Source organism: Thunnus albacares, chromosome 5 (genome assembly GCF_914725855.1).
Source record: "Thunnus albacares chromosome 5, fThuAlb1.1, whole genome shotgun sequence".
NCBI classification, from domain to species: Eukaryota; Metazoa; Chordata; class Actinopteri; order Scombriformes; family Scombridae; genus Thunnus; species Thunnus albacares.
The window spans coordinates 1,278,077-1,305,617 of NC_058110.1; the positions used below are offsets into that span (position 1 = coordinate 1,278,077).

A 27,541-nucleotide genomic window follows, 5' to 3' on the forward strand; every position below is an offset into this window, starting at 1 on the left:
ATGGACATTATGATGTGTTGAAGAAGACTTGAAACTAGTGATTGAGACCATAAACTCATTAGGAAAGTGTTTACTGAGGTAATAAATCAAGAGAGAAGTAGGGTCATTTTCTCATAGACTTCAATACAATCAGACTTCTTTTTGGAGGCAGTGGAGTCGCCCTCTGCTGGCCATTAGAGAAAATGCAGGTTTAAGTCGCTTCTGCATTGGCTTCAAGCTACCCGCTTGATTAAATAACATTAAATAACAAGTATCTTCCTGGATTGTTTCCATATTGTGGAGCCTGTCCAGAATAAATCATTCCTGAAGGTCATGCCTAATATCCTCGTAATAAAATCTGTCCTTTGGTGCCTTCACTGCCATGTATGAGCATTTATTTTCCACTGTCAAGATGGCTAAAGGTGACCACAGACCGCAATAGAAATGCAGGTGACTGATGGCGCTCAGCGGCTCTGGTGTGTTTCAGTTTACACTCTGGAAGTGTCTGTAGACTAGCTACCGCATCGTTAACATGGCTGTAAAGTGCTCGGCCACCCTCCGAGGTACCTGGAGGACTTTGATAAGTTGAGTTTAACATAAAGTTGAGTTAAAATACTATTCATCTGAATGGGAAAAAATCTGAAGAAAGTATTTTTCTGTTGAAAATGAGATACTGTTTGTTGAAGTTGAAACATGATAAAAGCACAAAGGACTATTGTAAAAGACTGATAATCTAACAACAAGGAATTGTTAAGTAAACAAACATCTTCTTAAAGACAGTTAGTTGACTGTACAGTTCAGCACATAGAAAGGGGACGTCATGTTATCTGAGTTGTGATGTTACATCACTGCCACCTGCTGGACAGATACAGACAGTATCTTGGGTTTTATAGCTGATATACTTGTTCTACAGTCAGGAATTGATAGTTTTAATGGTTGGACATTTCTGTTTTGGCAGATATGTCTGAAATTAAATGAACTATGATCATAAGGCGATAAGCTGTGATATCCATTTTTTTCCATTGTGTTTTTCGTTTTCAGAATAGGAAATTGATTGAGACGCAGGTTCACGAGTTGACTAATTATTTGTTATTGTTGTTTTTTTATATGACCTCTTAAATGCAAAGCCTGAAATTGTCTTTTGGTCTTCAGGTACAGAATTTGTGGTTGTGGAGGACTCGTCCTGTCTGGATACCAACGCTATCATCCTAAAAGGCACCACTGTCCTCACCTACAAACCCCGACTGCTGGACAGACCCTTCTCTGGCAGCCTCGCTGGAATAGAGGTGACATCACTCACCTGCATACAACATGACTGTTACTTCCTGTACTGATATCATTTATGTCGAGGGTCAGCAAATATGTTCAACCATGGGTCAGTTTTTACAGGATCTTTCATCGGGGGAGCTGTAAAGCTCGATGGAAATGCAGGCTGTATGTTTTGTTTAATTCTTTTAAGTCATGTAAGAACCATATATATATATATATATATATATATAAAACCATGATATTACTGCTTCTCCTCATGAGGGGGCAGTGTTAGATTTACATGAGCCTTGTGTTTATTTTGTTATCTACCATAGATTTGCGACAAATTATGTAAAAGTGTTGATGTAAAGAATGAAAGTCAAAACCTGGGCTTTGTTGAAGAGACCTTGACGAGAGGTTGCGGCTGCCCAGCGAGAGAGAGAGCGAGTGGCTTTTTGTAATCTTGGACACCATCTCTCAGGTGCAGTCAGCAGGCTAGTTTGAGATGAACTGGACAAGGACAAGATCAGGCGGCTGCAGCAGGAAAGTGACAAATAGCTGCAGTCAAGTCGAAAAGTCTCCTTCTAAGTACAGAAAGTCAGAGAAACCTTTAGATCAGATCCCATCAATCACTTCATTAAAAGTTAGATCAGTCACTGACAATCTAATGATGTTCTATGTGATGAGTGTAGCCTATTAAAATGAACCATGACAGAGTTTATTTACAAACAAAAAAAGAGGCGTTTCTATAAAACATCATGTTTGAGCTGCCAGGTTCCTGCTGGAGGGAACCAGAACACAACTCACTGCTGCTAGTGACATTACTCTAGTACTAGTTGTACTTGTACTGCGTTTACATCCTATTATTGCTAAACTTGAAACGACTAATTGTATTATTGCTACTTCTGCAAATACCACTATTGCTATTGATGAAACTGCCACCAGCAGTAAATGTGGTACAACCACAGCTCAACTTGTGGGTTGAGTCTGTGATGTGTGATCATTACAACCTGCAACTGTACTAACAGCTCACCAAACGTCCAGATCACAACACTGTTAGCTTTGACTCAGAGGTGTCTCGTCCCCTCCAGGTGTTCTCGTGTCGGCTGGGCAGTGAGCAGGAGACGGCGCTGTCCATCATCGACCCGGTCAATGTCCAGGTGGAGCTGTGTGGCAGCCCCACGTACCAAAGCAGCTCAGGTCTACTGGACGCCTTCAATGTGGAGGACATCCCACCACTGCTGGAGGTCAGGAGTTCAGATGTGCAGCATGTGACCGTCACTGTGGAGAACTGGGATCAAACAATAGAACAGCATATCAATCTACACTGACTGTATTCTGCTCTATTACATGAGTGTTTGTGTAAAAGTCTCTGTCTGATGATAAAAAGTCATCAGTTTAACAGAAATGTTACATGTTCCAGGCCTGAAAGGGGCTCAAACTCTGAAACCCATCATACAACTCAGTCGTGTGTTTCATGAAATTCTCCCTGACTGGTAAATGTTTGCATCTTTTAAACTCCACACCTGCACCTTGTAACAGAGGCTTTCTCATATAATCAGGCTGACATAGCAGGTGATGTCACTCCAGTATTTTTCTCTGACTTGACATACAACCGTTTCACAGGATAACCAGTACTCCCATTACTAGTGAAGTGACTTTGTCATGTAAACTGGTTTCAGATCCAGTTTCCTGCTCTGGACATCAGGCTGTCCTACAACGACATTCAGCTCTTCTTGGCCATAGCGAAGTCCATCCCTACCGCCAGCACGCCACCATCCTCTGACTCTGACATCACCAGTACTGAACCAGCTGCTCCACCCAAAGACAGCTTCAGACAGAAGACTCAGGCCCTCATAGGTATGGAAAGATGTTTCCTCCCAAAAAAAGAATCAAATCAAAGGTACAAATATTATCGGTGTCCAGAAAATGTCAAAATGGTTTAGTTGGACACATTCTGAAGAGTCTGTTTGTAGTCCTGTTGGTCAGTTACAGTCACACTAGCAGCTCTTCGTATGTGTGTCACAGTCTAATGTCAGCAGGGGGCGCTCAGGACCACCGGTTGGGATTTTAAAGATTTTAAAATGAGTCAGTAACATGAACTTGAAAAAACTTTCTGTTCAGCAACATGCTGCTGTTCCACAGCGACAGATACTATCATCATCATCATCATCATCATCATCATCATCATCGGTGTCTGTTTAAAATATTTTAAATTCTCCTTCAGCATTTTATTCAGTAACTGTCCAGAAACATGTGTCTCCACAGCTGTAGTTTTATAAGACTGTGAAGGTTGAACATGGTTCTAGTCTATGAGAGATATGCTGCGCTGCGTTCAGAGGCCTCCGAGCTGCTCCAGACTGATGTGGCTGCTGTAGTTTGTTACGTCCCTCCAGGACGTCCTGTCTAGTTTCCTCAGACTCACAGTTTACTGTTTATTTATCATTTCAAGGGATAGCTGAAAAATAAATCCAAGTTTATATATTATATTTATTATTCTTGTTTAATATTTGATGACCCCTGCAGGGCTGCTGCTACAAACCACTGTATGACTGTTATTGTGTTGATGGTTACTGTTCTCAGATGATTTGATTTGTTTCCACAGAGGGTCAGCTGACTCATTTACAAGAACTTGGTTTCAAGAAAGACGACTGCAAACGAGCTCTGATCCACTGTAAAGGTGAGTCAGACCTTTAACACGGTTCTCCACACCTGGTGACAAAGTCTTCACCATTATTTAATGAAAACCTGTATAAAGACTGACTAGTGTGTGTGTGTGTGTGTGTGTGTGTGTGTGTGTCTCAGGCCAGCTGGACCAGGCTGCTACGTGGCTGCTGGAGAACGCTGAGAACATCGCGGGCCACCGTAGAGCCAGAACTGACTCTGGCTCCAGCAGCCACTCGGCTCCTCTGTCTGGGGTGGAGGTGAAGGCAGAGAGCGTCTGCATCTGTTTCATAGACGACTGTCTGGACTGTGACATCCCGCTGGCTGAGCTCACCTTCTCCAGTAAGTAAACATGACTCACCTCAAGAATATCGGGAAGTAGTTTCACTTTAACTGACAGCTGGTTGTAATTATGAAAGATTAAGCGGTTCCTCTGTTTACTTCAAACATACAGCATGTGTCTTTATTCATTATATTCTATCATATAAAGAAAAACACCCAAAAATAATCATAAAAACTGAAAAATCACTCCAAGTATGCCAGTGGAAGAGACAGACCAGTATCATTATGAATCACAGCTTAGCAATAAATGACATATCCAGGACCCTGTCTGTCAGCCTGATAGTGATGTGTGTGTGTGTCACTGCAGGGCTGTATGTGCTGCAGCGCATCGGTTCCACCCAGGAAGGCAACGCCAGCTTCACTCTGTCTGGAGACTATTACAACAGAGAGCTGTCAGGTGAGAAGAGTCACTGGTAGCATTAAAACATGCAGTGATGTGTATTTATTGTGTTTCAGACAGATCAAAACCTAAAACAGCATTTCTCAACAATAAGATGTTGAACAGTGAGTGTGTTGAAGTTGGAGTGTCACCATCATAGAGTTTCGACATCAGTTTAAAGCAGCAGAGTAGTAATCATTGGGGCAAGTGATGGCTGATTAGTTTAAGATCCTTGAAGGCTTTTATAGCTCACATCTTTGTGTGTGTTCTCCAGGCTGGGAGCCCTTCATCGAGCCCTGGCCCTGCTTCCTGTCCTGGCAGCAGCAGGCGGCCGGCCGTCTCCACCCTCCACGTCTGAAGATGGGAGTAAGAGCCAAGCAGAGACTGGACATCAACATCACTTCTGTCCTGCTGGGTGAGTAAAGGCTGCAGGTAAACAAACACGTACAGCCTCCTGGACAGAGCTGAACGTCTTTATCTGGCTGTTACAGAACAGTACAACACCACCAAGAGCTCCTGGATGGCCGACTACTGTAACGAGGAGGATCAGACCTCCCAGTCTTCACCCCCCCTGCCCTGGGTGGGCTCCTCAGTCGACCCACCCGTCTTCGGACAGAGTGAGTTAAAACAAACAAAGTATCACAAACAAATCACTGGGTAGTGAAGAACCTCTTCACACAAATAGATTGTACAGCAAATATAGATTTAAATTGATTTAAAAGCAGCCATGTGACGGGACATTTCTCCTCCAGTGTGAGTGATGTTTACTATAAACAACAGTGACCAGCTGTCTCATGAATAAACATGGAAAACATGTGGTATAACTCCAGTTATAACTCCAGTCATCCTTAAAGTGTCTGGATGATTAGTGGAGCTCGTGTGTGTTCTTCCTGTGAGAGACTTGGTTGATGGGTTGCAGGCAGAACCGGAGCTACTGCAGCTTTTTATTATGTTTATTTATTTAACTCATGTTCGCTAAGAAGTGATGATCAATCAATTAAATTAACAAAAAACCCTGAAACTTATCAGCCAAGTTGTTCTGTCCGTCAGTCTGGAGTGAATGGACTTGTGATCTGCTGGTTTGCTGAAACATGTGTCAACAGACGAGGAGACGACTTGAAGCGAAGCATGAACCGAACTATCGATGACGGCGCTGATTGCGACACAGAGTAGAGGATGAGGATGATGAAGCTCTAACCCTTCTGTGTGTTCCCTCTGCATGTGTCTGTGTTGTGTAGTAACTGTCTCTCTCTGCTGTCAGGTGCTCCTCTTGCTCACCTTAGAACTAGGAGCACAGCCAGCTTGACCTGCCTCGAGCAGCAGATTCACTCCAGAGGTACAGTCCAGAGTTCAGACGGTCTCCTCCAGCAGCACGCTCGGCTCGGTGTCACAGCTCTCACGCAGTCATCAGCTGTTCCCCAAACATATACAAGAGTCAAATGTATCCTGCACAGCAACCACAGTTTAAACAGCTGATGATATAATAAATGTCAGTATTAGTACTGCTGTACTGGACCACAGCACACCTGGATCAGGTCTGGCATGTAGATCTTTATCTCTCGTTTCCCAAAGTCTATAATGCTCCAGAAGTCATTTAATAATATGACCTTGGCAGGTTGAGCTTTACCAAGTGGAAAATAGAACCTGCAGGTCTGTTTATTGTCTTTGACTTTATGTCAAACATATAAATCAGAATCAAAAAAGAGAAAAATCTAAAAAAACAAGCAAAAATACAAGAAAACTAATTTACTCAAGTCATAACTTTATACTGTAGAATAAATCAAATTTCAAAGGATGTCTATAAATGTTCCTTTTAACCATCAGCTGTTGTGGATTCATCCAGCACATGGCAGCAGTTTATCTGGCGTGCAGATAACAAACATATATCATCTTTTTCTTCTCATAACTCAACTTACATGACATATTTGCTGCTGTGCTTTTGATTGTGGTTCTTGATAATTTATCAAGACCAAAACCAGAAGCCAGATGCATAAAACTCATAAAACTCTGTCGGCACAAAGACAGAAAGAAACACATGATCCTCCAGCAGTGATGATATTTATAGTGCTCATATTTAAACAATGTTTATAAAGTATTGCACAATAAATGGAGATAAAACAGATAAAATTAGAAAACAATCTAAACTGATTTTTTGTATCTCCAGCTGATCATATCAGTCTTAATGTCTGCTAAATGATTTCTGTGTTCTGTGCAGATACTGATCACCTGATCACCTGTCAATCAAAGTTCCCTCCCATTTATCCCAAGAAAATGCCAAACCAACAATATTTATATACATACATGATCACATAATATTAAAACTTCTGTCCATGTGTTGAAATTCAACATTTCTAAAAAGAATATAATAACTTGTTCTACTGTTGATGTGTAATCTGTGGATGGAAGAGTAGTTGATTAAACTCCTGAAGAGAGCTGAAAGTTTTAATATTGATTTAAATCAACAGATCAAGAAAAACTAAAAAGGATGTGAACTGTTTTCCTCACTTGTGTGTTCATGTATTCTCTTACATTTGGGACTCAGTGGTGGTTTTTATTGATCATAGTTAAGTAATTAAGGCATAAATCTGCACATTTCACTCAGAAGTTTTATTGAAGTTGTTGCACATCAATTTTAATGTTGAAGAGTCGCTGCTGGAACAGAAGAGACTGGACGTGTTACAGCAGAAATCCTGTCTGGTGCTTTTGGCTGCAGTTTAGAAATCTGCTACACAACTGAATGACTGTATGTTCAGTAGTGTTGCAGGTCGGAGCAGTGATGACTGGTCGCTATAGTTACTGTCCCGTCCTTCCTCGTCCTCCAAGTTTCCTTTTGCTTTGTATTTTGCATGAACAGCATGATTTGTCCGTCATATTTTCACACTGCATGGCCAGTGGTTGACGTGGTTGTGACGTTATGACACAGTGGTGAAGACTGCTGCATATTGTGTAGGATGTAGTTTAGTCATATAGACTGAATCAACGTGATGTCACGTCAACAACAACAGTCACTTCTGGGTAGACAACTGGAGATACGTGAAGTCAGTAAACTTGTTGATTTCTATTGTCATCTTCAGCCGTAACATTTGAAGATATGTAGTTAAACATGCTGATCCGACCGATCTGACATAACGTTAGCTTAGCTAACGTTAGCCTAGCTAACGCAACGCCAACCACCTCAAATAAGTTGTTTCTTTGATACTGAGAATGAAATGAGACATAAAGCTTACTTACAGTCAGACTGCCAGGTCTTCCCAACAGCTGACACTGTTTGGCCTCCTTCTTCTCAACTGACACAAGCGGTCGGTCTGTCCTGGATCTCCTCCCTTCAGACGCTGAATCCACAGCTGTCTCTGAGCATGTTTGCTCTTCACAGATCTGAAAAGCTCAAACCCCTTCCACAACACAAGACTAAACCATTTTCTCTTCAGTTGAGATTAGATCTCAGATGTTTCTCGTCCCCGTTTGCCCAGCACCATTCAATTGTCTGTACATGACGCAGGGTTTTCTACCTGGAAGTTATTGTAAACAGACATTGTGATTGGTTCTATAGTGTGTGTTTGATTATCGTCTGATTGACAGTTTATCACTTTGTGTCCAATAGTTTCTGAAGAACTTTTCGTGTAAAATTCATCTCAAAAGAATTTCAGGAAGGTTTTCCATCTGTTGAATATAAATTAAAGGGTTTGACTGTACAATGGAAAATAAATAACTACTGGACACGGAGGTCAAAGGTCAAACTGGTCTTTCTTGGCCATAGAGTGCATCTGTTTAATAACAGCAGTCTGTTTACATTGTGTATATATTTTTATTGATCTTCTCATTCCCTGTGGTATATAAATAGGACATTTTGTAAAATTTTTAAAAATCTTACAAACAGTAATTATACAGCGTGATGGCAAACATAGAGCCAAACACTGTATAAGACTGTGTTCAGTTTACTGTCAGTGACTTCCTGGACAATCCTTGTCGTTCTCATTCATATTTCTGTGCTTTTGCTTTATAGTTGACTCCATGTATCGATGTGTGTACTATATGTTCATGTGAAGTACATGAACAATGGACCGAGCCACTTATAACTGTTAGCAAATTGATATAAATGCACAAGCATGGGAATGTCTTTTAAAGGGGTACTCCAGCAGTATAGTTTGAACATCTATATCTTACTTACAAGAGACTCATAAAAGGAATGGTCCAAATGAAAGCAAGACTGGGCCGAGATATTCCAGTTTATAGTCCCTACTGTGGGTCAGGCTCCAGAAATGTTGTCCCTGCCTGGGACAGTAAACGTCCATGTCTATAAACTCTACACCTCCAGTTTGTGATGTTGGCTTTCTGTTCAGAGTAGTCGTTCTTATGACTGCTAGATTGATCTGTATGTGTAAAAACGGTGGAGTTCCCCTTTAAAGTATTCAGGCCACCTGTTCTTTAGCTGCTTTGTAGGTCTCACAGCCCAAGAAGAAAGCAAGTGCATGACTGTTGAAGCTGAACATGCAGCACTGTTAGTATAAACACTCCTTGTTTCTGACTTGATCTTTTTTATTGTAACCGTTTCTGTTTCCAGCAGATGTCAAGCTGTCCAAGAGGAGGCAGCCATTTGTGCCGTACGCTTTGCGCAACCATACAGGATGTACCATGTGGTTCGCCACTCTGACTACGACCCCCACAAGGTAGGTGGAACAATCTAAACCAGGATCCAGAACCTGATGCAACTCTGAAGCTCTGACATGGACCAATCAGGGTATTAATTTAGTATGACAGTACTGACTGACATAGTAAATATACATGTGTCTTAGCTTTGAGCTTAGAGCAAAACTCTGTCATAATGCTTAATTTTCACCAACTTTGGTATTAGAAGTATGAAGTACATTCATGATGTACATGAACTCTTCATTTGGAGAAGTATATACACTGTATATATACAGTATATATTTGTATCCTGGAGCTAAAATACTGACAGTACATGTGACAACAGCACTTATTGTTGGATATTGTCCTGATATTACAGGCAAAAAAAGTGTCACATGGCCCCCACTGTTGGATTTGTGTGCAAAATGTGCATGTGTCATTAGTTGGTGCAGCTGGTAATATGTCAGTGATAGATCTGTGGATCAGTGCTGCTTGTTAATATGTTAGTATAAAGTTCATGCACTGATGAGTCCTCAGGATGGAAGCATTAGTCGGTTTGTCTGTCCAACACTTCAGCCAAGATCTCAACAAATACTGTCCATATTGACATAAACCAGATACCGTATTTTCTCTAACAGTGGCCGGGGCCTTTATTTACCTCAACTGCAGAGGGTACCAGGCCTTTATTGGAAGCAGGCTTATATTAGAGAGAGGCCTTTATTCCTAACTCTCTCTGTTTGATAAGTATATTTGCTCATATTTTAGTACGAAGCCTCCCTGTTTTCTGATCTGCTTCTGTTTGCTCTGTTCAATTTTTGTTACTGCATTATGCTATTACTGAAATTAAAAGCCTTCATTTCCCGACTTTTATTGTGAAACATTACACAAACATTTCAATATAACTTGTGTGAAGTATGACCGGTCAAGTATAGGAGGGCAAATATGGCCATTGTCAGTTAAAAACTAAATAAATCTGAGGTAATGTTACGCTGGATATAAACATTAATAGCCAGTTAACAGCACAGTCAAATATCAAATATCAATCAGCTGTCTCTCAAGCTCCAAGCTACCTTTCTTCCTCCCACCTCCAGCTAGCCGTGCTCTCCTCTTGTCAGCTAACAGCAGCTCACGCTTCTGTTTTTTCCAGTATCTTATTCTTATCGGGTCCACATATTGCAAAACTCTCTCTTTGAATTTGACGTCAAACTTCCGTCTGGTGGGCGCCATGTTCACTCTCTACAGTGTTGTAGCATCGGTGTTATGGAAAATCTAGTCACTGACACTTGCACAGGTTCTATATGGTACTTCAATTATAGCTACCGCCATCTTGTGGCACTTGTACATTACTACAAACCACAGTCACATTATAACAGGCACCAAGAGGAGGGGAGCGGACATTTCTTTTCATTTGATAACGTTAAAAGTAAAGTTAGACTTTGCTGTTGGCTTCCCAACTTATTTTCAAAAAAGACGAGAGAAAAAGAGAGAGAGGGGGCTAGAGAATGAATGAAGAGATGAAGCTGGTAAGAAAGCAGTGAATCAGATCAATAAAAAAAATATCTAATTGTTTCACAGCGGTTACTTTCTAGAGCACAAATAAACACACCCGCACCCCCCCGCACACCTCCGTACAACCCTGCAGCGATGCGCAGCAACACCTGATTTGGTCTGAATACGGCCTCAATCCATCCTTGTTTTTTCCCTCCCCAGCCTGTATTTGGGGCCGGCCTGTATTTGTTTGTATCGACCACACCCCCGGCCATTATTGGCTTATAATTGAATACCGGCCACTATTAGAGAAAATACGGTATCTCTTAATGTACAATAATAAGCATGTTACCATGAAATTCACTGAGCGTTTTTAACCTTCAAGAGAATCAACCTTTTTGATGGTAATAATCACGTGGAGTTCCTCTCTTACTGAGAGTTGTCAGTACCAGTAATACTGCTGCTGGTATGAAGACGTTTAGAGAAAATTAAATGAATGTTTAATTGTAGATGAGTTAGTTAGTTTCTCCCCTGCAGACAGGAAGTAGAGCGATGGTTCAATCCCTGGCTCCTCCAGTCTGCATGGTGAAGTGTGTTGAGCTGAGATGCTGAACCCCAAATAGTTCCTGAAGGCTGTGCCGTCAGTGTATGAGTGTGTGTGTGAATGAGTGGTCTGAAGACTAGAAGGTGTTATATGAAGGCAGTCTGTTTACTGTTTAGCGTTCAACATCAGTGTAGAAACTGATCTCAGATACAGTAAATGTCTCCAGATAAAGCTTTTCACATGTGTCCCACAGGGTGGCGCTGTCCCACAGCAGCAGTGCAGATTCCATATCCGATGTCCACGGTCCAGGAACTGATGACACCCACAACGTGAGCCAGTGGAGAGAGGTGCTGCCTGGGGAGGAGATTCCCTTTGAGTTTGAAGCCCGAGAGAAGCTTCGCCACCGGTACACTTCTGATTCTCATCTATAGCATCTGTGGATTTTATTCAGTGTAAATTTCAGTCCAGTGTAAATGATTGTGATTATGTATCACTGAAACCTTCCTGCCTCCTCTGCAGACACACTCATGAGCTGAAGCTGCACCAGCTGCTTGTTAGAGTGTGTGGATGGGAGCAAGTGAAGCCAGTGTCTGTGGACAAAGTGGGGATTTTCTTCCGTTATGCGGCTCCAGACAGAAACAACTCCTCCAACACTGTAAGCACAAAACAAACAAACACAGTTCATGTTGATAATGTTCCAGTTTCTAGCACTTAAAATATTTCTTTTTTTCCTTCACTGCATCACAGGTTGGCAGTCCGATCAGCAGGACCAACATCATCCACCCACATGTCTATGTAAGTCTGTATGTCCTGTTTCTAATGATGGAGTAATCATTTACTATCCACTTCATCATTAATTCATCTGTTGATTATTTTCTAAACAGATCGGTTTGGTCCATAAAAAGTCAGAAAATGGTTAAAAAAATAACTTCAAATGTCTTGTTAGTTAGTTTTCATAAAGGACTAAAGAACCAGAAAACATTCACATTTGAGAAGCTGGAATCAGAGAATTTGGACATTTTGTCTTAAAAAATGACCTAAAATGATTAATTGATCATAAAAATAGTTTGCAACTAATTGACTAATCGTTGCAGCTCTGACTGAGTCTGTAGTCACACTAGCAGCTGTAAAGCTCATCATACACCTGAAAACAACATGTTGGATTAAAAATGAAATATCTACTGTGTTGTTCTTGATTAAAGAGTGTAACACTATGTGCGTATCGTGTCAATTTCCAAGTAAAAGTCAGATTTTAGAAGGTGGCCAACGAGCAAATAAAGGACGTAATGATCTGTACGAGAACATTTCACAGCTTCCATCATGTCAGACTCACCACTCTGCTGCTCTCACTTTCTCTGTTTAACACTAATACTGTTTTATGTCAATGAGCTCTTCCAGTCACTTCTACTGTACACCTTTTTAGAGCGTTAAGAAGTCGAGTCAATGAAACTCAACATTTCTAGTACGTTTCAAATTAAAAGCGTAGAAGAACAATATAACACATCTGTGCATCTTCCTTCATAGATTGTCTGTACATAATAGTCTCCTCAGCCATCTGGAAAAAAATATGTGCATATATCGGCATCGGCAATCGGCCACAGTGAGTTAGAAATATCGACATATTGGATATCGTCAAAAAATCCTATATCTTGCATCCCTAGTGATAAGAAAAAATAATGTCATATCTCATCAGTACCATGAGGATACAATGAACTCACAATCATCAGGATCACAAACCTTCCCAAAGCTAAAACTATTGATTTAGTTTACATTAGATTTTAATTACTCCCATATAATCTCAAGCTAGACTCTGTTAGCTTTCCAGATAAAGGCCTGTCTGTAATATAAGCCTGTTTCAGATAAAGGCCTGTCTGTAATATAAGCCTGTTTCAGATAAAGGCCTGTCTGTAATATAAGCCTGTTTCAGATAAAGGCCTGTCTGTAATATAAGCCTGTTTCAGATAAAGGCCTGGTTGAATGCTGTGTGCGTTTCATAGCAGTCCAACAGTTGAAAGGACACAAAAGGCTCAGTATGAATGTTAAACCTGATTGTGACCTGTTGTTTTGCTTGTGGATCCTTTCTGGCCCTCAGTTCTCGGCCCTGCCGCCAGTCAGAGTGGTTTTCTCCATCACCATGGAGGGCAGCGCCAGGAAGGTCATCACTGTCCGCTCTGCCCTCATTGTGAAGAACCGGCTGGATGTTCCTATGGAGGTCCGACTGGACAGCCCGTCTGCTCCCGACAGTAAGACTCTGCTCCAATATAATAAATATATAATCATATAAACCTGTGCAACAAAGATTGTCCAATGGACTGCTTTTTAAAAAATGTTCTTCTTTCATTGTATCATATTTTTATTTGATTTATTTTAATTTCTTATATTTTATTGTATTTTGATGTGTCTAACTTTTTCTTTTCTTGTGTTTTTTCATTTCAGTTCTTGTCATTTTCTTTTTTTATTTTATTATCTTAGATTATATGTTTTTTCATTTCTTAAATTGTATTTCGTCTGTTATTTTATGTAATTTTATGTGATCTTTAACTGTAATGAAGCCAACTGTGTCCCTGTGTTGACAGAACCAGTGGTGTTGCCTCCCATCCTGCCGGGCCAGGCCTTGGCGGTCCCCCTCCACCTGACGTCCTGGCGCCTGCAGGCTCGGCCCAAAGGCCTGGGCTTGTTCTTCTGTAAGGTTCCCATCCACTGGACCAGCGTGGAGCGGCCTGGAGAGATCAGCAGCAGTAAGAGGGAGTGTCAGTCAGCAGACTTTGACGACAGCCTCAAGCGTAACTTCAGGTAGATTCAGTCAATCACACATTTTGTTCTTTGTTCTTGTGTTTTGTTGCCACTCTCCTCATTTCTCTGCATCTCCTCAGGTTTTGTGTGGTCATCAGAAAGGAGAACTACCCAGACCAGCAGCCTGCCAAGAGGGTTTCTGGCAGCGCAAAGCAGATCTATCGACAGCCGGGCCACACCATCTACCTGCTGCCCACCATGGTGCTGGCCAACCTGCTGCCCTGTGACCTCAACTACTACATCAAGGGAACATCCATCAAAGGCTCACTGAAGCCGGGGAAAGAGGCTGTGCTCCATGGTGCCGACACCTCACAGAACATGGAGCTAGGTCAGGACCTGCCAGTCGGCTGCTATTTCTTTCCTAAACATTTTCCTTGTTCTTACTCCTGGTGTTCATGATGTGTGTCCTTCAGGAGTCCTGCTAGAGAACTTTGCTGTGTGCAAAGAGCTGCTGATTCCTCCTGGAACCCAGAACTACGTGGTCCGCATGAGGCTGTATGACACCAACAAGCGCCTGCTTTGCCTCACCATCCGCATCATCCTGCGGGCACAGGGGGCACTAAAGATCCTGATTTCTGCCCCCTACTGGCTCATCAACAAGACTGGTAATGTTGTCTTTGTCATTAAAAACTACAGATTTTATGAGAAAACAAAAACATCCCAGTCAAAGCTTCAAGAACAAGCTTCTCTGTTGTCATTCCCTAAAGACATTTTCCTCCATCAGGTCTGCCGTTAATCTTCCGTCAGGACAACGGCAAAGCTGATGCAGCGGGACAGTTTGAGGAGCACGAGTTAGCCAGAAGCCTCAGTCCGTTACTGTTCTGCTACACTGACAAGGAGCAGCCTGCTATGTAAGTGTGTCAGATCAGACCACTTTGTAGTCCTTAATGCCATCATCTGGACTGAACATAATATCTTCCACCAAACAGACAGTAACTCTGCCAAACCCCCCAATGAGGACACACAAAGTTAATTTGCCCAACTGGATTCTTGATGTTATGTGGGTTTACTAACTAACAAGCATCCTCCTGATGTTCTTATTCGTCCATCCTTACATCCATTGCTCCCCGTCTATCTTGATCCTAGGTGCACTATGCGGATTGGGAAAGGGATCCACCCAGATGGAGTTCCAGGCTGGTGCCAGGGCTTCTCCCTGGATGGAGGGAGTGGCGTCAGGGCAGTGAAGGTTATCCAGCACGGGAACAGGCCCGGCCTCATCTACAACATAGGCAAGTTGTTGTATCACAATCAGTACAAAAGGATAACACTAACTAGTAGTGTTAGAGTTCATTTATTGAACTGGTGTTTAGTGTAGAGCCTGAAATACTCTACAGTAGAAATACACTAGAGATAATAAGAGAGACATTATGAGACCGTCTTGGGGGATTTTTAGCACAAACTATGTTTGAGATTTAAAAGACAACTTTACTGATTTAACAGTCCAACAACACTGTCAGACTCACAATGGACAGTTTAAAAAAAGGATCAAAATCGATACAGCAGAACCAGAGATATCAACTTTTATTCCACACATTCGTCTTGTTCAAACCTGGGTCCTACATTACCCACAATGCAACTCGATCACTGACTGTTTAGCGGTTCAGTTCAGCCTCCAGCAGAGATGAGGAGCGGGCTGCAGAGGTCCACGTCCCAGATTCTTCTCGTCATTTTCTAACTAGTAGTCTTAAGTCTTAAGTAACATCACTTGAGGCAATTTATCAGATTTCACTCTGGAGGAACAAAGAACTGGAAACACACAAAGGCCATATATACATATATTTATATATGTATGTATGTGTGTGTGTGTGTGTGTGTGTGTGTGTGTGTACATATACATATATATGTATATATGTGTATATATACATATATATATATTGTCTTATGTGCCCTTACTGATTTTGTAAGGGCACATAAGACAAAAATGAAATGATCTGAATTGTGATCAGTCTATTAGAGTGTGTTCATGATCTCCTTAGATGATTAAAAGTTATGGATTTGAAAATGTTGATGCAACCAGGCCAGATGAGTTGCATTTCCTAACTCTCATACTGTATGATCTGAGGTGTCCCTGTTTTTCATCCTCTGCCTTTGATCAGGACTGGAAAGTACTTCTCTCATAATATTCTCCCTTCTCCGTATGGTTTGAGTGAAAGGTCTGCTGCATCTCTGCAGCTTCTTTATTATCATTATTAAAATCATGTTTTGCACTGAATCTATAGTCCTTGTTATATGGACAGTTACTGGCACATAGATGATCTTCTGACATGAAGCAGCACTTCCTCACCAGGCTTTTTCTGACACTAAAGATCACATTTAGGGATGCACGATATTGGATTTTTTTGCCGAAATCTGATATGCCGATATTTCCAACTCACTGTGGCTGATTGCCGATATATGCACATATTTTTTTCCAGATGGCTGAGGAGACTATTACACATGCAAGCATAGATTGTACTAAGTATGATGAAGAAAGACAATATATGAAGGAAGAATTTAGGAAGACTTGAAACTTAAATCAACCTGCCAAGTTGGAGCAGCAGTAGAGTTTTCGTTGAGTTTATTAGAAAGACAGGATTAATGTGTAGGATTTAATCTCTGGTCCAAACTCTGGAGCAGAAGGTGGCGGTAATGCACCTGATACGCTGGTTGACAACTGCCGGTATAAACCAAAAACATTTTTTTTCCAAACTGAGTGGTACATCCTGTCAGCCGAGGTGTTTCCTATCCGTGCAGCTGAACATAGCAGCTCCTCCACAGACTGTTTCACCCTGACGGTCCCGGTGTTTCCTCCACAGGCTGCACTTCACTCAGCTGCCCGTCAGACCCGCTGCTTCTTCCCGCTTTAACCTGAATAACAAACTGGGGCTCGGTGCTCTGGTTGGATCCACATGGAGAGCCGAACCTAACGTTAGCGGAGAGACTAGCGGAGCGTCAGCTGCAGTATGACCGGAGGGAAGCACAGCCAGCTAGCCTCTGCTAGCCTCCCAGCTAACGTTATCCCCGGTTCTGCATGTGGATCCAACCGGAGGGTGAAACAGTCCATGGAGGGAAGCACAGTCAGGCGGTGGAGGAGATGGCAACATATCGGCAGAAATGGCCGATGCCGATATTTCATGTTAGAGCTTTTATCGGCCGATACCGATGACGTGCTGATAATATCATGCATCCCTAATCACATTATCAATAAAACTCTTTGTCATGCATTAATTTGTCTCTGTCTGACCCGACCAGGCATTAGTGTGCGGAAAGGAAAAGGACGCTACAGAGACACTCACATTGTGACCTTTGCCCCCCGCTACCTGCTGGACAATCGCTCTACACACAAACTGGCCTTCGCTCAGAGAGAGTTTGCAAGAGGAAAGGTGAGAAATGAACTGGTAGCCTAGTGTTTAAGAGGCAGATAACATATCTCTACTGTGAGCTGTCTAATGAAGGGAAAATGCCCCCAAAACACATGAGGCAGCAATAACAGGACTGGAACTCACACACCTGGATGCAGATTTGATGCAACGTAACTTTAGGTTCAGTGTGACTTACATTTCCTGAAGACATCATCTCTGACACACTGTGATTAAACATCCATTGATTTGCTTATAAATCATATAAAAACCATCACAGTGATGATGGTTGTCTGTACATTGCATACAGGAACTGAACTTTAATGATGCCATTTTGGCAAAATGTAAACAAATGTCGGCTAAAAAAAACTGCTCTCAAGTCGTAGCTCAAAGCTAACTCGCTGAATCCATAATGTTATACTTCCTGTTTACATCCCCCAGTGCATTATGGGAAGTGACACAAGTCAGAGTGTCTATCTGTAGTTTCCTCCCTCCAGTTTCACCTACATGAGTTGATACATTTGTCCCAGGGTACGGCCAATCCAGAGGGTTACATCTCCACCCTGCCAGGCTCCAGCGTCGTCTTCCACTGGCCCCGAAACGACTACGACCAGCTGCTGTGTGTTCGCCTCATGGACACTCCCAACTGCACCTGGTCTGGAGGCTTCGAGGTCAACAAACCCAAGTCCTTCCACGTCAACATGAGGTGAGCTACGTATACATCATACACTCTCCAACACTGACAAACATTCATCTCTCATTCAGTGGCACCTTTTTAAGTCTGTTTGCTTTTCTTTACACAGGAAAACATATAATCTATGATCTCATCTTCATATATTTATCCTCTTATTCCTAACTTTTGTTTATTGTATATATAGAGACAAGTTCATTAGTGTGTCTGTCCTTTCCTGGAACTGCCCAACTGGTCCATGTGGATCATGAACGTGTCTGCACGGTTAAACTGGTCCATGTGGATCATGAAAGTGTCTGCACGGTTAAACTGGTCCATGTGGATCATGAACGTGTCTGCACAGTTAAACTGGTCCATGTGGATCATGAAAGTGTCTGCATGGTTAAACTGGTCCATGTGGATCATGAACGTGTCTGCACGGTTAAACTGGTCCATGTGGATCATGAACGTGTCTGCACGGTTAAACTGGTCCATGTGGATCATGAACGTGTCTGCATGGTTAAACTGGTCCATGTGGATCATGAACGTGTCTGCATGGTTAAACTGGTCCATGTGGATCATGAACGTGTCTGCCTGGTTAAACTGGTCCATGTGGATCATAGACGTGTCTGCATGGTTAAACTGGTCCATGTGGATCATGAACGTGTCTGCATGGTTAAACTGGTCCATGTGGATCATAGACGTGTCTGCCTGGTTAAACTGGTCCATGTGGATCATAGACGTGTCTGCACGGTTAAACTGGTCCATGTGGATCATAGACGTGTCTGCATGGTTAAACTGGTCCATGTGGATCATGAATGTGTCTGCACGGTTAAACTGGTCCATGTGGATCATGAACGTGTCTGCACGGTTAAACTGGTCCATGTGGATCATGAACGTGTCTACACGGTTAAACTGGTCCATGTGGATCATAGACGTGTCTGCACGGTTAAACTGGTCCATGTGGATCATAGACGTGTCTGCATGGTTAAACTGGTCCATGTGGATCATGAATGTGTCTGCACGGTTAAACTGGTCCATGTGGATCATGAACGTGTCTGCACGGTTAAACTGGTCCATGTGGATCATGAACGTGTCTACACGGTTAAACTGGTCCATGTGGATCATGAACGTGTCTGCACGGTTAAACTGGTCCATGTGGATCATGAACGTGTCTGCATGGTTAAACTGGTCCTGAGTGTTTAAAGGTTTTAAGTGGATCTTGGTTTGAACAGGGACACTCTGGGGAACTGTTTCTTCCTGCGGACAGAGATCACCCTGAAGGGAGCTACCTATCAGATCTCCTTCACTGACACTGACCAGCTGCCTCCACCGTTCCGCATCGACAACATCTCTGAGGTAAGCTTCAGTCACATGACCAACCGCTGATTGGACTGACCGAGACCTTAATCAGGCAAACGTATATTAACCTCAAGAATAAATCTGTTGTCAGTCTTTCAGACAAAATCAAATAAATATAACAGAGTCCGTTGTTTGAATGTCTTCAGGTGCCGATCCAGTTCTGGCAGCACGGGGTGGCTGACATCCGGCTGCACACTGAGGTGAAGGCTGGCTCAGTACTGGACTACGCCTGTGATGAGCCCACACTGCCCCCCTACCTCACACTGACCGTGAAGGGAGCAGGATCCTCCGAGGTCACCGCTGACATGAACTTCTTCAGAGAATACAACAAGCTCTACTACGAGAACTTCATCTACATCGCAGCCACACACACCTTCTCACAGTACGGACCAGTCACATGACTAATAATCATCTCATGTCATTTATTTCAAATATGTTTTATTGAGTTTAAACAAGGAACAGTAACAATAACCCTCCAGACCAGACAGATACACAACATATCCAACAAAAACACAGACGTGACTGAACAAGGTTCAATCATCATTTTAAAAAAAGAGTCGCAGAATTAAACCTGAGTATGTTAGTTAATAACCATTATGGTAACCAGTCATCAGAGGCTGTATCACGTTATGTGTCCCACAGTTGAGGTTATGAGAGGAGAGGGGGTGTTTTCAGGTCTGCAGGTAAAGAATCAAGGAAAGGTGACTAAACCTTCAGAAACAGCTGATCTCTTCCTTTAAGACAGCTTGTAATCTTTGATGTGAGAAGGTGTTAAATATCTCTGCACCAGAGGAAAACACATGGCAGGAAGTCTCTGATCCAATTGTGCAAGATGCACTTTCCAGTAATTGAAAGGAGCTTCTCAACAAGTTTGTAGTGTGATGCAGGGAGATGCAGTTCCCTGGAGGGAAGGAAACACCAGCGTCCTTCTAAATTTTTACTTCAGATATCCTGCTAATTACAAGCAGATACATGTCCAGAATCTGGAAATGAATTTGCATTACCCCATCAGACTGGCACTTAATGCGTAGAGGAGGAAGGAAAGATTTATTTTATGTGAGGTAACAGAGGTGATCGAGGTGACGTCAGTCTCTGCTCAGGTTTAGGTTGTGCAGCCGCGCTGTCGCCATCTTCCCTGCTGACCTCAGAGCAGGTCGTGTGCGACGTTTCTGCTTTGGAGCGTGTTCTCAGAGTTTCTTGTGAATTAGTTTCCTTTACCTCCAGACATGTTTCACAAGAACAGTCACTTATGTAACTGTGGTTCAATCGGTCAGAAATAGGAAATAATTGGCGGATGCATCACGTGACCCCCCCATCTCACATCACTTTATACCAGTAAGTGTTCTGATGTCATGAAGGTGAGCAGCATGGTTTTGTTCCTGCAGGAACGCTGAGAAGAGGTCTGTTGGGAAGAAGCATCTGGTGAGCTGTGCTGAACTGGTTCTGGACGTGGACACCAAGACTCAAAGGGTCATTCTGAAAAAGAAGGTACTGGTTTAGTTGAAAACACAGAGTGTTTGAATAAAGTTTTAGGAGGGATCGTTGTACTGAACTGATCATTTAACTGTTGGTTGTCAGAATTAATCATTTTGATAACTGAGTCGCTGTTTCAGTCGAGCAAAAATCCAAACTGTCTGGTTCTCATGTGTGCAGGTGTTTGTGCTTCATTTTGAACTGTTTGGCAGTTTCTCATCATTTTCTGGATCAGACTATTGTCTAATTAGACATTTATGAATTATTGAAAAACAATATCTGGAGGTGAAAATGATGATGAGAAGTATTCAGTAGTTGCAGTGAGCTGTACAGTGACGCAGGTACTCTGACGGTTTAACAGGAGCCGGGGAAACGCTCCCAGCTGTGGAGGATGACGGGGACCGGCATGCTGTGTCACGAAGGCTCTTCTCCTCCTCAGAGCAAGCCGGCCCAGCCTCGTCCACTGGACTCCTCTCTGGTGCTGGACATCGCTGGGCTGGCAGCCGTTAGTGACAACAGGTTAGTGCTCAACACAACACTGGACCATGAACTGGAAGGAGATCTGTCTGGACTGGATGTAACTGGTGACTCTCTAACTCTCCATCTCTCCCAGTTTTGAGCCGTTAATGTTGAGGAGGCCGGACTCACGCCGCAGCACCACCCAGACGTGGTACTTCAGCTCAGGCATGCTGACCTGCGGTCTTCCCCGGCTGGTCGTACAGGTGAGTCATTCCAAGCTGATGTGTCTTTGATGTGGATTTCTCTCCACTATAAGCAAATAATCAGCAAATTCTTAATTTTAAGAACCTGCAACCATCAAATGTTTGGTGTTATTGCTTGAAAAATGACTAATTAATAGATAATCACATTGATTTCTGTTGATTGACTGATTGATGAATCGTTGCAGCTCTAGTTTAATCATCTAATGTGTGACTGGTACCCATCAGGTGAAGGGCGAGGTGGCAGGCCTGTACGATGGAGCAGAGGTGGTGTTGGGACCAGACTCTGGACTGATGGAGCCTGGTCCTGAGCAGCAGTTCATTAACCAGAAGATGAGACCTGGTTCTGGGGTTCTGTCGGTCCAGGTGCTGCCAGATGGACCCACACGTGTCCTGCAGGTGAGAACAAAACCCAGAACAACTCAAGAAGAGTTCTGATCTGTCAACACTTACAGCACTGATACTGAGCAGCTCACTGATACTCAACAGCTTTTGCTTTTATTTTGGCAGGTTCAGCAGTTTAGTTTGAAAGTTCCATCAGTCATTAGGTGAAAAACCTTTGAATAGAAAAAAAACATTAAATGTAAATAAAGCTAATGTTCACCTTTGTCATAACTTTATTGAACATGAAGTATTTTATAATCATATTTATTTAAAGTCATTTTGACTCATGCAGTCCTTTTAAAACAACCATTTAAGCCCTTAACAAGCTGTATCATAAAGCCTATACAACTAACTATTATTCTTAGTTTCATCATTATTTCATGTTTGGGGCCAAAAGTAATGTACTTCAAATGCAATTAACAAACAAAGATCAACACTTTTAATCATCAGCGTTCCTCAGGCCTCCACTAGACAAACATCATCAGACACAAATAGATTTTCAGCCAGTAGACACTGGACTCGTCCTGCACACATGAACACTAGAGTTCAGTTATCCCTCGTGGCATAAAGCTAGCATCAGCCCAGTCTGTCTTGGCAGCAGCAGTGATCCTCGCCAGGGAAACAATCTCTCAAATTATTTTAAAGTTCTGCCTCTGTGGACGTCGTAGATGTTTCAGTCCTGTAAAGTCTTACTGCAGATCACAATAACAGCATCTTCTCCAAGCTCACAGCGCTTGTTTACTTCCAGACTGCTGCTCCCCTGTGACGCTGCGTGTTGCTTTTAAATGCTCTGCTACCATCCCATTTGCTTTCTGAATGTTCAGTTTGTTAGTGGATTCTTGCCATTACTTTACTTATTAGTTATTTATGTATTTTTTTCCCTTTAGGTCCCAATATTTTGTTAGAAAACTCCAGTTTGATGCTGCACTCAGACATGGAGCTGAGCAGCTGTTCACTTGTTTATTCAAAGTTCATTAATATTAAATGTGTCCAAATTGCATCAAATTGGACACTGCACATCCTCGGGTCCCCAGTAACACACCCGCCGAGCGTGAAGTCAGAGCCCAGAAGCTCCTCTGATTGGATGAACAGTTCCTGAGACAGATTCTTTCCTTCATAGTTAGATGAACCTCATCGTTTGTGCTCACAGATGCTTTTTGAACGTTTCCCTGTTTGTAGATCAGTGACTTCAACCAGAGGAGAATGATCCGCAGCTCACCCAGCACGGAGCAGGACCGCAGCAAAGAGGACGTGAAGAAGAAGGAGCCCACGCAGGAGCTGGAGGTACAAGACGTACATGACATCACTAACAACTCATCAACAGCCGCTTGTGTCTTATTTTTCATATTTTTTAAATCATATTTGTTATAAAAATAAAAACATCTGTGTGGCACCAGGTGCTGAATCTCAGAGTCTTACATTCAGTGATTGTGGTTCCACAATAACTTTCATGTTCTTAAACGTTTCCACTGACGTCTTCTCTGTAGCGTCACTGCACAATCAGTGATGCGAGAATGTTTGATGATTGGCTGTGTGGTATGTAGTTGTCATTGAGCCTTTTGGTTGTACCAGGTACTAACATTTACTGTCTGGACTGCAGTCAACCTGAACCACAGTGGTTCAGACCATGTGGTTGTACCAGCCCGCCTCAGTCCGTCAGACAGACACTAAACCATTATACAGCACTCCAGGGATGAGGGTTGTCATTGGTTATCCATTAGACCCGCCTTCTTGAAGTCTGGCAACCAATCAGAGCTGACAACCTGTGACGGTGACATCATTCATTCGCAGGTGCTGGTGAACCTGGAGGAAGGTGTTGGTGTGTCTCTGGTCAACAAGGTTCCTGAGGAGCTGGTGTTCACCACACTGTCTGGTATCGACGTCCACTTCACCCGCACCGCTGCCAACGAGGTGTTGGAGCTCAGCATCCAGAGCATCCAGGTGAGCTGATGAGAACCTGCATGTATTCATGATAAAACAACAAGGTAAATAAGTGCACATACACAGTGGTGCATATGATTTAACACTAAAGTGCAACACACATGGCATCATTTGACGCGTGTCAGCTGACGGCTGCAGCACACTGGACGCTCCGTACAGAGAGGAGGAATAGTTTTGGTGCAGTAGTTAAACGTGCTGCTGGTTCTGGGAGTAAATGTGATTAAACTGTTGCTTTTCTGGAAAGTTGACTCACATCAGCACTGAGACATAAAGCAGCGGTGGTGTATCCTCATGACACAGGATGACGTACACTGCCAGTGTATCTCTCCATTAAGACTTTCATCCATAATAACTCATAAGTTTAGAATCTGTTAACTAGTTTTTAGTCATTGTGACTTTAAATATTCACAGATCAGCTGCTTCTGAGCTTTAAGCTGATTCATGGTCAATCCAAACTGGTTCTTACCATGAACCATGTTGGAAATCAAATGTGTTCGTTCCAAACAGCGTCTCTCAAAAGTGGAGTGAACAGCCGACCATCACAGAGAGGGACGGGGGTGTAAACACATGTTTCCAGACAGTGAGTCCTGGAAGGCAGTCGTAGTGTCGCACTCAGTCACTCACATAAAAACAGCTATTTGAACATCCAACATGCGGTATACTAGTCCTGTTAGACCCTGCACAGTACGCCATGTTTGTTTGAATGAGAGAATATGAAATTCCAGTTACACCAGTAGGATTTTGAACCACTGCAGATCAGTGTCAGAAAGAACCAGTCAGCATGTCGACCACGCTCCCATCCAGCAGGAAACATTCGGTGTTGATCACTCACATATGACTGAAACCTCGTCCCAAAAGGAAACGGTCAGGAAATGACACAGATGTTATATATTTACATGTTGTCATATGTCAGATGCTTCCATCCACAGCAGCTGAGACCATCCAGCGTTAAGCTGAGCAGGTACAAGTGTAATGAGAAAGAGCGCTGTGGGTTTTATAAAATGTATTTATTTTTATTATTATTCAAGTAAGAAATGACTGGAAATAGAAAAGTGCATAATCAATAATATAAACAAGACAGTAGTGCAACAACCAAAGAAGTGCTAAAAGGTTAACGGGGGTCATAGTGATTCATGTCAGTGTTACATCACTTCCTGTGAATGTGTTGTATACAGTATGGTCCAATAATGTTCAGTTGTGTTTCCACATATAAAACTGATGTAAACACTTTACTTGTTAATAATGTTCATAACTTTCACATCCAGTCTGGACTGTAAATGCTGGTTCTGTCATGTCATGGTGATCAGGTGGACAACCAGCTGCTGGGGACCACCCAGCCCGTCATGCTGTGTGTGACCCCCAACTCCAGCGACAGCAGTGTCAACGACAGCGGGCCGGCCCTGCAGGTCAACTCCGTCAAAGTTCCCAGCAACCTCATGCTCACTGATCTGTTCAAGGTGAGTCACACTCTCCATCACAGCTTTCTGTATCATATGAGCTTTTTATATGATGTAACCATGATGTGTCTACAGCACCTGATGGTGACGGCCCGACGCTTCACCGTCATCATCGAGGAGAAACTGCTGCTCAAGCTGCTCAGCTTCTTCGGATACGGACAGACAGAAGCTGGTGGGTGATTGGTGGGACGTCATTGTTCATATTCATGTGATGCTGTGAGTAATCAGGCCGTGTTTGCTTTGAGTTAAACTAATAATTGTAATGAATGCAGAGCTGGAGAAGTTGGATGAGAACCTCCATGAGAGACCCAGCGAGGACTCAGGACCTCTGAAACGCTACTACTTTGAGAACCTGAAGATCAGCCTCCCTCAGGTCAAGCTGAGTGTCTTCACCTCTCACAAGCTGCCTCTTGATCTCAAGGTAACAACACGCTCGCCTTCTTCTCAATAGTTCAACATCGAACACTGATTCTCTTTCTTCCTGAGTTACATGTTCACACGCATAAATTAGCATAAAGTCTGGAAGCAGCTGGCCTCATTCTGTCCAATGTTCAAAAACACAACTATCCAACCCTGAATCTTATTTGTTTCATCTTTACACAAACATGATCATGTGGTTTTATGTGCTGGAACTGTGTCTTGATCTCCAGCCAGGTGCAGCGACTGTGTGCTGACTTCATGTTGGTTTATTAGTGTGAATGTGAAGTATTTACACTCCTCTTCTTCAAAGCTTTATTTATTCTTCTGTATGTTTTTCAACCACTAACTGCTCAACTCTTCTATTAGATGAGTCCAGTGAGAGATAAGTCTAACTGACCTTCAGAGGTTTGAACCCTGACGATCATTTTAAATGTGAATAGTTGATTCAGCAGCGTTTTTCAACATGAAGTTTCAAATCAGCTGCAAAACATTCAAAGACATAAATAAACCTGAAATTGACGCCTGAACTTGCATCAAGTGTTTGTTCAATTATTTTCTTTATTGAATATTATTTTTCCAGTTAATCAATCAGTTGTTCAGTCTATACAGCTGACAGAACAATGATATATGATAAAGAAAAGCTTTAAATCATCATTTTAGAGGCTGGAAATAAAGAATATTTGGCTTTTTTCTATTTTTGCTTAAAATATGACAAACAATTGATTCTGAAAACAGTATCAGATCATGTTTCTGTTGACTGACTGATTGATTGATTGATTGATTGATTGATTGATTGATCAGCTCTAGTCTTTGATGAACTGCACATTGTGAAGACCAACCTGTAGGATACCCAGCTGGACAAAGACTGAAGATTAAGTGTCTTGACACATTTTTATGATTTTAGGGATGAGAGGATTAAAACAGCATTAGATTAGGATTTAAAAACGGCACTAGTAAGTGTGTGGGTTGAAATAGATTTTAGTTGTTGTAGTTTTATTATCTCTGCCAGGCATAAGCCTGGAGGGGATCATGCCTTTGGTTGTGTGTGTGTCCATATAATCTCACACTACTGGACCCATCAGCCTAATGTTTTTTGTGCACATGTGACTTTATGCTCAAAGACCTCTCGTGGTTGCAGTGATTCACAATTTTTAAAAAGCTGTTTTATAACTCTGTTTCTTCTGGAAGCTTAGACTTTCGTCTTTTCAGCGGTCCTCAACATTTTATGATATGTGTTATGACATAACGAGGCTTTTCTGGTGATCGACTGGGCTGAAAACAAGTCTTACCCAGTCTGTTACAGGCTGCATGTCGTGGTTTAAAAACTGACATCCATAGAAAAGTTTGGTCTCATCTTGAACCATTCATTCCAAACCTGATATGTTATGATCCACGATACCAGATGAATAATATCCCCATATGATAACACTGTTGCTTCCTGCTTCCTGTTCCACCAGCTGCTGTGCTATGAACGTGTTTTTGTCACGACAGGCTCTAAAAGGAACCCTGGGCTTTCCACTGGTTCGCTTCGAGGACGCTGTCATTAACATGTACCCGTTCACCAGAGTGCACCCGTACGAGACCCAGGAGATCATCATCAACGACATTCTCAAGCACTTCAGGGAGGTGAGAGGGACACATGGCTCTGTTGTAACTACTGCAGCCCAACGTTAGATATCAACTAATAACTAGAAAATAACATAATGATGATTCC

The 27,541-nt window shown here is 42.5% G+C and overlaps 1 protein-coding gene across 7 annotated transcripts in view; it reads left to right on the top strand.

Moving 5' to 3' along the window:
* vps13d (vacuolar protein sorting 13 homolog D) overlaps positions 1–27,541 on the top strand; it is a 63,244-nt gene that overhangs the window by 31,584 nt on the left and 4,119 nt on the right. For 4 of the 7 annotated variants that reach the window (XM_044350674.1, XM_044350673.1, XM_044350676.1 and 1 more), the window contains exons 32-64: positions 1,132–1,265; positions 2,319–2,474; positions 2,910–3,087; positions 3,833–3,907; positions 4,033–4,233; positions 4,541–4,630; positions 4,887–5,027; positions 5,104–5,229; positions 5,874–5,948; positions 9,177–9,279; positions 11,524–11,676; positions 11,790–11,925; positions 12,018–12,065; positions 13,363–13,513; positions 13,847–14,063; positions 14,144–14,391; positions 14,477–14,668; positions 14,788–14,914; positions 15,150–15,292; positions 17,295–17,425; positions 17,932–18,107; positions 19,307–19,430; positions 19,580–19,815; positions 20,819–20,921; positions 21,268–21,425; positions 21,520–21,628; positions 21,854–22,024; positions 23,189–23,293; positions 23,801–23,950; positions 25,258–25,407; positions 25,483–25,579; positions 25,680–25,828; positions 27,319–27,453. In XM_044350674.1, coding sequence (XP_044206609.1) covers positions 1,132–1,265; positions 2,319–2,474; positions 2,910–3,087; positions 3,833–3,907; positions 4,033–4,233; positions 4,541–4,630; positions 4,887–5,027; positions 5,104–5,229; positions 5,874–5,948; positions 9,177–9,279; positions 11,524–11,676; positions 11,790–11,925; positions 12,018–12,065; positions 13,363–13,513; positions 13,847–14,063; positions 14,144–14,391; positions 14,477–14,668; positions 14,788–14,914; positions 15,150–15,292; positions 17,295–17,425; positions 17,932–18,107; positions 19,307–19,430; positions 19,580–19,815; positions 20,819–20,921; positions 21,268–21,425; positions 21,520–21,628; positions 21,854–22,024; positions 23,189–23,293; positions 23,801–23,950; positions 25,258–25,407; positions 25,483–25,579; positions 25,680–25,828; positions 27,319–27,453 — 4,688 coding nt within the window. Of the gene's footprint in view, positions 1–1,131; positions 1,266–2,318; positions 2,475–2,909; positions 3,088–3,832; positions 3,908–4,032; positions 4,234–4,540; positions 4,631–4,886; positions 5,028–5,103; positions 5,230–5,873; positions 5,949–9,173; positions 9,280–11,523; positions 11,677–11,789; positions 11,926–12,017; positions 12,066–13,362; positions 13,514–13,846; positions 14,064–14,143; positions 14,392–14,476; positions 14,669–14,787; positions 14,915–15,149; positions 15,293–17,294; positions 17,426–17,931; positions 18,108–19,306; positions 19,431–19,579; positions 19,816–20,818; positions 20,922–21,267; positions 21,426–21,519; positions 21,629–21,853; positions 22,025–23,188; positions 23,294–23,800; positions 23,951–25,257; positions 25,408–25,482; positions 25,580–25,679; positions 25,829–27,318; positions 27,454–27,541 lie in introns of all 7 variants that reach the window. The other 3 variants (XM_044350677.1, XM_044350679.1, XM_044350678.1) reach the window with 2 other exon arrangements.